The 12,500-nt window shown below is 43.6% G+C and overlaps 1 protein-coding gene across 3 annotated transcripts in view; it reads right to left on the reverse strand.

Moving 5' to 3' along the window:
• dgki (diacylglycerol kinase, iota) overlaps window positions 1-12,500 on the reverse strand; it is a gene marked incomplete at its 5' end in the record, with an annotated part of 80,551 nt that overhangs the window by 67,985 nt on the left and 66 nt on the right. For all 3 annotated transcript variants that reach the window (XM_080022481.1, XM_080022482.1, XM_080022483.1), the window contains one exon: window positions 12,343-12,500. This exon is cut by the window's right edge. In XM_080022481.1, the coding sequence (XP_079878607.1) occupies window positions 12,343-12,500 (158 nt within the window). The remainder of the gene's footprint in view (window positions 1-12,342) is intronic.

Raw genomic sequence — 12,500 nt, forward strand, 5'->3', positions numbered from 1 at the left:
ATGTATATGTATATGCATATGAAATCTTACACTAAGAAACAACATGAAAAGTATCAACATCTTGTCTATTTGGTGTAGTACAGGGCGGAATTTGCCTTTGGGTTTTGACGACAACTGATCCGTGACAGCATCATGGAGGGAGGTGCGTCTGGTTTCAGGACGTATGAAACAGGCTTGAGTCAAAGCAAGTCAAGCGGTTTCCCAGACAGCCATATGGCTGGTCAACAAACCAGTCATTCAGAATCAAAACATGATCCTCTCGGTAACCAGTCTGCTTGAAAACCGATAAATCATTTCCCCCCCCCCGCAATTTGGGCTCACCTAGTGACCGCGATGCAGAAAGAGGCCGACGGTACTGGATAGGTCCGACAATGTGGTTTCATAGCCATGCTAGCAAAACACTGTAAGCCCAGCCTCAGTATCCATAGGAACGGGCTACACTGTTAAATGTAGGCATTTGGGTCACAGTGTAATTGCTGTTGAAGTGTGTTTCAACTCTGAAGACATTGAAAATACTGACTTTGTGATGTCATATTCAATAGGGCGGAATACCGGGCAGGATCTCTCGTTTCGATTTAATTTCAATACAAAGGGTCGCAATTAGTGGTAGCAGCGTTTCTGTTATCCGGTAATTGCCGGTTTTTGACCGGGATCATCTGCTGAAGTCCGACATATTTAAATCTCTCCGGTCACAATGTCCGGTGAAAATTATTCCCTTCGAGCACAATTTAAACAAGTGCTGGTCCACCCGGCGCAAGTTGCAAGGGAAAGCCAATCAGCGTGGATGATCTAAAGCTGAGCTGAAAGCTTCACCTCTGACCAATCACGTTTGTCGAGATGGAACTAAGCCCCGCCCCCTCCCTGGTGGACAGGTTGCGCTTGTAGACGCAGTAAACACACGAAGCGGAGACGGAGCCGTAGCATGTACAACTCTGAGGAGCAGCAGGAAGACGCTGTGTCGTTGGGACACACACATCCATAGTTTGGCATTTTTTTTGTGATATTTATGCACTCTTCGTCCCACCGAAGACGGACAAGACCACAAACTTTATTAGTTAGACCTACTTGCCATATTTATTTTGTTTTTGATTTGATCAAAATGTTATTTTAGTGAAATGTTAATTAAAGAGGCTTCACTTGTTACTTATTGTTGACGAAACGGAAATTATTTGATTTCAAGAAGTAATATTTGTCATTTTTATAATCTCTTGAACTTTAACTATTTATATTTAAAATGGCGTTAACTGATGGGACTTATTTTATTTTGAATATTCAATAAAAATATTCTACATCTACAGTACATGCCTTGATGAGGTCATTCTCTATATAGCCTGCTTATCAATTGTTTTTAAGCTCAATAAACACAGATAATATTTGACCTGAATCTCTCCCATTTGTCCAGGAAATTTAAATCTTCCAGGACACGTTTACCGGCACCAATTTTTTCTCACAGAAACTCTGAGTGGTAGACTGATATGGCTTTTTCAATGGCCGATCCCGATATTTAGCCGGGCAGCCGATGGCCGATATATAATGCCGATATCATGTTTTTTCTCACTTGATTAGATACAACAATTTAATAATAACAAATGAGACACAAACTGGCTGAACTTAAATGAACATATATTTAACACTAATGTTGTTGTCGCGATTTTCTCCGTTTGCTTAAGTAGATCGGCCCTCTGTCTGCAGTGCACTAATTTTGAATAAAAAATGTATCAATAAATAAATGTTCACAGGTAATTAGGGCAGGGTATTGGTACTCAATACCTTTAAGGTATCGACCGAAATAACCCAATACCAAGAAGTATCGAAACTTCTCCAGTCAAATGATACCTGCATTCAATCCTTTTCGTACCCAGATCTAGAAAATAAATACTATTTGTATGGCTTGTATGACAAGCGTTTTTTGATTAAATGTGATGTATCATTGGCTCACTACCGCAGCAGTAGCTACAACAGTCTGTTAAATGATAGATTCACAATTGTTCAAGTCTGTCTTAAAACGACAGTCAGGTGTCCATATGAGCAGTGAAAGAGGTTTTCCTCGCTGTAATCATTCCTCCTGTACTGGCTATTTGTTTAAAATTACACTGCCCAAATACTTAATTGTACAGTTCTGTATACTATATTTTAATATTTATTAGCATTTTAATAAATACTTCAATAGTTTGAACACTTTCAAAATGAATAAGTGTAAAAATCATTTGGATGGGCAGGAGTGGTGGCATTTTACGCAACTGAATGATTCCATTCATATGATGGGTATCGAATGAAGTACTCTATTGGTATCGTTATCACTTTAAGGGTACTGGCATTGGTACTCGTATCCTAATTTTTTGAAACAATACCCAGCCCTACAGGTAATAAAAAATGAAACTTTGAAAAAAAACTAAAATTAATTTAAAGTACAATAATTATGAATGATAAAAAATAAAAAATATATGGCGTCATATTAAAGTCTGGTTGGGATTGGGAAATTGAGAAAGTCTCGCTGTTACAGAAGTGCAGGATTTATTATTTACAAGTTTAGTATTTACACAAAAACATTGAGTTTTTACTAAATTAAGTCCCCTAGCAACGGAAAGCAAAGGGGAGACGTGTGTGATGCGGTACCGGGTGTTTTGTAATGGGACAGATTTGGGATTTGGCGCCCCAACAGTTTCTGGGTGCAATTGCACTTTTACACCACTGTGGTCAAACTCGGTCCAGTGTCCGAAAATCATTTATTTTACAGGACAAATTTGAACCTTATCTGTCATGTTTCAATAACAGCCTATGTTACAAATAAAAATAAACACAATGAAAGTGAGGGCCGGCGCACACCAGCTGAGGTGAGGTGGGATCCCGGCCCTGCGGGTGCCAGTGGCTCTTCTCGCCCGCTCCTTAGTGGAGGGGAAGTGGCTACGTTTTGTATAAGCATTATTACCGAACATTTTGACCAGCAAGTCTATAATTTATCTGCTTTTTTTTTAATTATAAATTTTCCCAGGCAAAAAAACTGTGATAACCGGAGCTAAACATCAAGCAAGTGATGTTGTGCCAATAAAGCATAACGCACTTTTCCCGTAGTTTCGAACCCGAACACAGAAGTTATATTGTGTAAGAACAGGCGTGGGGAGGTGGTGGGTGGGAATGAAAGGTGCCATTCTCCATATTACAAGTCAGTGTTCCATCGAAAATTTTTTGAAGCTGTTATTTTAAGGTTAAAAGGTTACATAGTGTTGCTTGAGTATTGAAACTGTTTTAAATATTCGGAATAGATATGTATCGAAAAAAATATATATTTTATCTGCAGACATCTTTTGCTAATGCCGACTCTCTCACATACACAGATATCGACCCGATTAATCTGTCGACCACTAGTCTCAATTCGATTCAATATTGGTTTACTCCGATATTGATGAGATGGCTCACTATGCAGTTCTACATCGATCAACATTTTATACATAATTCTAATTTCTACCAACTTTTTTTAACCATTTCAACAATACTTCACATTACAAATTCACCCTAATACAGAAATGAAATGCTTTGATTATTTTGTGACTATGTTGGTATTTGATTGTAGGCATGACTTCAAAACAAACTATCGGTACCCGGTCCTATCAATCACCCCCAGAATCACCTCCTCTCCAAAAACACATGTACTCTTCCATTCCATGCGCTACCTAACACGCTAGGTTTTGACAAATTGTTTCTATTCCACAACTCACAAGGCTTATAACCATTCAACCAACCATTCACAGAATGACAGGATCATGGATGGAGGTGCATCTAGTTTCAGGTTTGTACCCGGTCCTAAGAATCCCCCCCTCTCTGAAAATGAAACACATGTCCTGTTGACGTGATTCTGTTGAAGGCAAATACATCTCCAGTGTCTGTGGAGAGGAGGATGTTGGTCGGAGAACACAACACCTGGGTGCGAGCAAATCGCTTGTGTTTTCTGAACATCTCTGTGGTCGGGAGGAGATCTTCCTGCCTCTCCCCTCTCTCTCCTTGTGCTCTCTCCTCTCGCGCCTTTGGCCCACATCCTGATTTTCAGCTTCATTTCCAAGCAGGAAAAGCCTCTTACAGCCAGACACACGACTAATAAGGAGTGGCTCCGAGGCCTTGGCCAATCCTCTTTCAGTTTTGCACATAACACACTGCGTTACGGGCAAAATGACCCAGACGCACCACACGCCAGCACACAGACAGTCCTCAAAAGGCCAAGAAAGGAGAAAGAGGAAGGAAGGAGAGAAATAGAGAGAGAGAGAGAGAGAGAAATTAGAGGGCCATTTTGTCGTGGTACATGCAGGGTATTTGTGAGCGCTTGTGGAGAGAAAGAGCGATGCAATATGAAGAACAAGACAGAGAAAGAAGGAAGAGAAAGAGGTTGAGAGGGACACACACACACACACACACACACACACACACACACACACACACACACACACAAACACAAGCATACACAAGAAAACCAGAATAGTGTTACCCAAGCAAGGAAGGGGAAGGATGTACTACCGGCTGTGTATTTGTGTGTGTGGGAGAGTGTGTGTACGAGTGTGTCAGAGTAATAGAAACACAGGCACACTGGGATGATTAACAATCACTCACGCTTACACTCTCACATACACACAAACACACACCCACACCCACACACATACACACACATGATCCCCAACACATTCAGGTTCCAACATGTTTGACAGTGCCAAGCTCGACAGAGAAGCCAAACCCTCCCCCAAAGCTTAGACCTAAAGTGTAGAGCTTCTATTAACAAAAATGCTTCTGTCTGCTGTGCACAACAATACTACAGTGCAGCTCCTATTGTACCGCTTCCAGGGGCACAAACATAGTTTAAAGAATACAATGAAAACATATCTTCAGCCTGCCGTTGGCCAAGAGCATTTCTCATGAAAAGGCATCACACCTTTCAGTTTGTAGTTACACAACAGGCACATGGTTGGATTTCTCCACAAACCTCTGGTCCATGTGAAATCATTCCGATGTTTCGTCGGGCAGCGCGACCGGGGCACCAAGGTGCAATCGTGTGGTGGATTTTTGAAAGGGTGTTTGCGGGTAAATAAGATGTTGTGAAAGTATCTTTCCAAACCTGATCATGCAAGATTTATTGAGACTCGAAAGTTAAAGGTGCAGTGTGTCGATTTTACGGACCGGACTTGGCAGAAATGGAGTATAATATTCATAAGTATGTTTTATTGAGTGTATAATCCCATGGAAATAAGAATAGTTGTGTTGGCGTTACGTTAGAATGAGCCGTTTTTATCTGCATAGGGAGCGGGTAGGCTTCACGGAGGCCGCCGTGTTGTACCACCATGTTTATCTACTGTAGCCAAGAACGGACAGGCCAAACACCGGCTCAAGAGAGGGCCTTCGCGGCAACCTTCTCTCTTCCACGGAGGCCGCCATGTTGCACCGCCATGGGGAGGGGTAGTCGGTTGGTTGCGATCTGCAACCTCAACGCTAGGTGGCACTCAATTTTACACACTGCACTTTTAAATAACGATTCAAATATGGAAAAACAATTGTATGTACCATTGCACATTCATGGATTGTAGTCTTCCGTGAACAGGGATGACGTGCGTCAGGGCCTTCAGCATGTTTGGCTCTCAGAACTTTTACTTATTTACCTTCCTTCTGTGTTGATCACTTTGTCATGTGAACACCTAGGAGGGCTTTGGTTTGGCCTCCTGAGACTGCAATCCCTCAGGGTAGCCAAGAAGCAAGTGCTGAGCAAGATCGAGGCAGTCAATGTGATAAAAAGGCTTTTAAACGAATAACACACTTTGACACATTATTTTTGGTGTATTGCATTTGTTCTTGCCACGGAAGAAGGTCTTGCACATGTACCCACTTGAAGTCGGCATTTGTACATTACAAATGCCTCCATGCGCTGATATCTCGGAGAATGACTCGAAAAGCAGTCATGTGATACTCCTCAAACAACGATCCAAATCATCCGTTTAAAACATTGAAATCATCTATTCTTGATATCTAATCCAACCTTCAGAGATTTGTTGACTGATGTCAACAGGCTGCTGAATGGCCAGAACTGGTAACTGTTACGATATAGCAAGCTTGAGGAGAAATTTGATACACAAACAAGTAAATACATAAGCACTCCAAAAAATATATACGGTAGATATATGCATAATTTACATATTGACCCAACAATTTTCCACTCTTCATCCACGTAGTATATCCAAGCATGCTGAATTGCCTATTCCTTCCTCCACCCTCTACTATCTCCCTCTTGTTGCTCCCTTTCTCTCCTCTGACAGGGACACAGAGTGCCATGAATATGCATGTGGATCTGTTAGTCCGTTTTTAATGGAGAGCGGAGGGAGGGAGAAAAAAGAAAAAATAAAAGTGTCGTCGGGCCTCGTGTTTCATCAACAATCAGCGCTGAGATCGTCCGCTTAAAAAATTCATGAGCGTCTCTCAGCCAAAACGACCGCAGAGCCAAGTGTTCTGCTGAATCTTTTACGCGGGGGGTTCGCCGCTTGCAGAAAGCCCAAGTGAAACACGTCGTCGCCGTCGGACGAAACATTAAGGCTCCCGTTACCTTGGTTTCTCCACTAGTTTCACTTCCAGTTAAAAGATCTACTTGAGGGACGAGAGGACAGGACAATGACAGTGATCCTGCCCGATACCCAGCCTTTTAACCTCCACCACATTGAAAACCACCCAGCCAGACAAATGTATATGATGTATATCACTATTGTATATGATGTGCATTATTAACACTAAGGATTGCTTAAAACAGTTAAAAAGATGGTTTAAAACTTGAATTGTGTAGGCGCAGCTCTCGCAGCAGTTAGTAGGTTACTCAACGCGCAGCGAGAGCGATACAGACAGAAGGAGTGAACACGAACGTCTCACACAACGTACCTTTTCTTTAGCTTCTTTTAGGGTTTCCACGGTGGGGCTGGACAACATTAACTAAGCCAAATATGACCAAATTCTTTGGCAAATACCTCAATATCAATCATTTTCTATTTTGGGGGACAACGATATTTACACATCATAAATATTTGAGGGACAATCACAAGTCGGGTGTATATTAAGAGCCAGCAGGTCGTGGCGTTGATTAGAACAGCTACAGCACAACAGCTAGAACAGTATTACTTTACTCCATCTCAATATTACCATTACGACCAAAATACCATCGATATCTAGTCTTGTATCACAATATCGACATAATAACGATATGTCACCTAACTCTAACACTTACACGGAATCCTGACATTCAGTGTCATACTCAACTATGGCGTGAACTGTGCACTTTTCACCAGCCCCACCCCCCATCCTATCTGTCTCTCTCTCCTCCACCCTGACCTCCACCTCGTCTTGTCTCTTGCTCACTTCCCGGTTTACTTTCTCCACTCCAACATTCCGTTTTGCGACATTTAGCTCGCTCACCCTTCTCCCGTGATGAATGTGAATAAGGTCTCACGCATGACCCGCCTTACTTACCGATGGCATCAGCAATTACACAAAAGGTCTCTCGCACGCCATTTTTCATCGGAACATCTGTCTCCTTACCCCAGCACGTGCCCTCTGCCCATCGGATCATGCACCATTCCACTTTCTCTTTCATCCCCCGCTACCTCTGCCCCCCCACCACACACACGCACGCACGCACGCACGCATCACACACACACACACACACACACACACACACTCTTCACACACTGTATTCTGTCCTAATTGTGGCGGCTGAATAAAACGCTTTATGTTCTGAGAGTATCAGATGATGAAAAAGGCCTTTGATCACTGCTTACCCGTGCAGGTGGTGAGAGCCCGTTCAACAAGTCGACGCCAGACACCTTTTTTCTAGACACCCCCCCTCCCCTGCTTCATCCTCCTTTCTCTTCTCCCTTTGGATCTTGCTACCCTTCTCTTTCAACACTTTTGTTTTTTCCCCTGACAGGGCGTACAGCGAGTACACCGTACTCCCATCATGGTCAACTGTGCGCATGTGAAGTTGGGTCGGTGGTGGTCTGCTTACTCCTATGTGCTGGATGTCTTTCAAATGTTTCCACCACTGTAATGACTACAAAACTGGGTGCGAGGTGACAGGCGATCGACACATGACCCATGACCACCGAGGTGTTGGACAGGCCTAGCCGTAATATTGTCAGAGGAAATTGCCAAATTGCCCTTGGAAAGGAATGAATGGCTTGTTGTGCCAAATATCTGACTGCCTAAGTGAAACTCGTTAAGTGGTAGGGTTGTGCGATATGTCAAAATTTGACCTGCCACTGCCAAACAACCAGCGATATATTTGTGTGTTTTGTAGACTATTCTCACTGACCGGGCTTGGATAAATGTCCCGCTCCTTGTCGCTTGTCAGCAAAAATAACTTCAACACTGATGTAGAAAGTCTCCAATATCCATCTCCACTTGACCTTAAGACAATTATTTGCAACCATCATGTGGAAAAAAACTGGAAAAACTTACGCTGGTCTAAAGCGTCAACACAATCCAAAAGCTGCACATGGCTTGAAGCTGATTGTGACATCAAGAATCTCTCATTTGACTGGTGGACTGTGGTGGACAGTAATCGAGCTTATGTTTGTGACATTACTCGTTGTGACATCAAAGCCACGTGGTTTGCCAAAAGCAAGAACTATGACACAGAGGACACAGCAACTTAAACAAACAACGACATGAAACTGTAAAAACTTTAACCAAAATTACAGTAGAAGCAGCATGGCGCACGGAAACTCCATACTCCATGCTGCAGGGCACTAGCTTTGGGCGATACTAGAGCTGCCGGCGATGTGCTGCCCACGATGCAATCCCCACACTCACAAAATTTCACGGTACCACAAAAAGAAAAAATGAAATAACTCCGGATTTTGATTTTGGATTCTTAAGGGGATATGAAATTATCAAATGATTTATGGATATTTGTTTGTATATTTGTGCGCCAACGTACGGAACTTCAACACGTGTCACATTGTGCCGGTAAAGGGGCCAAAATTAGCGGTCGACCCCCGGTGTCCTGTTTACCCCAAGAAAAGGGGTATAGGTTTTAAAGACAGGTTAATAATTTGGCAAGCTGAGTTCTTGAAGAGACAGACCATTAGATTTGCAAAATAAAAGGACACGAATCACCCAAAGAAATCGCCACAAAAGGGCTGGGTCATTCGGCGATTGATTTGAAGATTGCAAATATATTCGTCCAAAGCCTATTTAGAAGCACAGCTAATTTACCATGTTGATGGGCTGATTTGACTAGCTAGCCATCACTTGTTGTGGCTAGCCATCACTTATTGTGACAACATGATTGTCCAACCATCTTCTGGATTGATTCACGGAACATTTTGCTTGGTGACTGATAGACTGATTGACTGACAGAAAGACTGACAGACTGAATGACTGCCTGATCTAACTACGGGTTGAGTGAATGACCGGCCAGACGGATGGTTGGCTCACTGATCAGCCGGCAGACTGGCTCCCTTGCTGATCAAAATGCATAGTTCTCATGCGAGCAAGCGTAACGGCTGGACAGTATAATACACATGCGCGCACATCTGCCTGTGTGCAAGTCGGCCTGCTGTTTCCTAACCGAGACAGGATTGTCATGCAGGCAGACAGCTGAGACGTCCGAGAATAGATGAAAGGAAGGACAATTATCTGCATTGGAACACTGACGCGCGCACACACACACACACACACACACACACACACACACACACACACACAAAGAAACGCATAGTGTGACAAATGTCTGGCAGATAGGATACACGTGCCTTTAGCTGCCTAAATGCATAATACCCCCCCCCCCCCCCCCCCCCCACACACACACACACACACACACACACACACACACACACACACACAAACACACACTTGTACACACACTGCCTTTGATGTTCATTGGCATCAATTCAGGGTCCTTTCATATTGCCACATATGGTAATTCACTTCTTGGCCCAGGCTCCTTCAAAGCTATGTAAACTAAGCTTCCTCACTTCCTCTGTCCCCAGACCAGCTAATGTAATTTCCTACATGAAGCAATTAAAATTTTTGCTTGTACAACACATTTATGTTTCATGTCTTCATACGTCTACTTGGATTCAGCTGATGTATACTTAGACAAAACAGAGATACAAAGAAATTTCACTTGAGAAGTTTATACATACGGTATCAATGCTGTTCCAATTTAATCACATTTATGTCACGCTGATTTCACGAAGAAGACACGGCATTCCAAAAATGGAATACACAGCCTGAAAAGTTAGCGCATCAGACACAGGGACAAAAGTTAAAGTTCAATCATTCAACTAGTAGGTAAAAATGAATAACTGAATGATAAAATACCACCATGCGGACATGGGGAACGAGCCTGGGGATGACAAGGCAAAAGATAAGGCTTTTGTTGGTGGCATAATTGACATTTTGGACGTGGGATCGAATTAATGGTGGTTCGTTTTGGTGCATTGTGTCTGTTTGAGATCCATACGCGGTAGAAGTAAGGGAGAGGGCCTTAGACCTTTAGACCCAACAGAACACAGTGACAGCACGCAACAACAAACGTTTCTGCATCTGACTGCACCCAGAGCCACGACTCAAATATCAGGTGAAAGTTATTGATGTGAACTCTGACAGAAGCTGATTCCTGGCGATCACAGTTATTTCAATGTAGCGCAGAGACGGAAATAGGTCAAGACAGATGTACAGACAGACAGACAGACAGACAGACAGACACACAGACATGTTTCCTACAGTGGGGTGGACTTGCCACCAGAGCCCAGCATTATGTGTCTACATGTGTGTTTTCGGATGTCTGTGTGTGTTTGGTCTCTGGCCAGTTTTCACTATCAACAGCAGCTGCCAGTCCCACCGGGGTGTCGGGCTGCTGCTGGCATTCACGCACGCACGCACGCACGCACGCACGCACGCACGCACGCACGCACGCACACACACACACACACACACACACACACACAGACTGAAAATCAATCCCCCTCCCCCTTCACACTCTCCATACACAATACAGAGACAGGACCACAGCAAAACATACACAGACATTGTTATTATCAGCGCTGGGTATTACAGCTTCGAAGTGTGTGATTCGTTGATAGCCAGCTCACAACACTGTGGACGGAAAAGATTATCTGCCATGCATGACGTGACTGTCAATTTCCCTGCCAAAATAATCTCGGATAATTTCTATTTTTTTTTTTTCTGTGCCTGTGCGCATCAGTGTTCACAAGAGTGTGGTTCTAGAGACCACACAATTTTCACCCCAAATTAGTGGTGAAAGGTTCCATTAATCTTGTCTGATTCGTTTCTTGATGAGTGAAAGAGACAAGGAGACAAAGCGTCAATTCCATCAAATTATTTATTTCAACAGATTTCGGTGGATTTCTGTGTGGAGTGTGGATCCCAGAAAATCTCTTCCCCTAATTTCACTCAAATATATTCATTTTGCACAGATAAATGCAAAGTTTGAATCACAAAAAATACCTACTTCTGCCAACATTACTCATGCTGGTGCAAAGCAAAAGTGTAAATCAGTCACATCCCTCAATATGAATCACGCCAAATGCCTTGGCCTTTCATTTGGTCCTCAGTATTTTAAATTGGAGTCACTCGCTGCTGAAGTGAACTCCAGACTCCTGAGTCATTTAGAAGATTTCTTCCTCAAGCGAATGACTCGTTTGAGAGTCTTGCGTCGCTACATCACAAGAGCCGCTCGACAACAGACACGGACAACAGCCGACGCCTGATAGCCCACTGTTCACTGTTCATCTCAGAGGAATCACCAATAACAGTGAGCCACAAGCACTGATCTACTTCTTCCAATACATGGGACAACATGCCAACATCCCACCCCACGCCCCTGCCCCCCACTGACCTTGGACACAGAACAACATCCCAACACTCTCTCTCGCTCTCCCTCGCTCTCCCTCTCTCTCTCCCCAACCCGTGAAATAAACGGTGCAATGTCATATTATTTTCATCACACTGTAATAACATCATATATTGCAATGACACTGTCATAAGTTAAGACTAACGCATCCGTTCGGTGCCCATACCGTCAGTACGACGTATGCGTGGTATTCACCATGTACATAAATATACAATTAATTCATCAATGTTTAACATATTCAGTCAGTACTTGAATCCTTTGCCACTTATCGCGTCCATTGCCTTTTCGACGTGCATCTTCATCTGATAAGCCGCACTTTTGTATATTCTGTTGGGTTTCATAGTTTTTCGTTTTTTGGGCTTCTTGTCCGTGTAGCGAGACAAATCGGCCCAATACATCGATTACGGTTGTGGTTCGGAAGCCCCCGTCCACCGTCCATCCCCACTCACCTATACGAGGTCTGCTTTCTGAAAGCCAGTCCTTTCAGCTTCTCCTCCAGGGCACCCTGGTCCATGTCGACCAGGCTGCTGCTGAACGTGTCGCCGCCGCCCAGCGCCTCCTCCGAGCCGGCCCCGGACTCCGAGTCCCCCCCGCCGTCGGCTCCGAG

This window comes from Zeus faber, assembly GCF_960531495.2.
Source record: "Zeus faber genome assembly, chromosome: 21".
NCBI classification, from domain to species: Eukaryota; Metazoa; Chordata; class Actinopteri; order Zeiformes; family Zeidae; genus Zeus; species Zeus faber.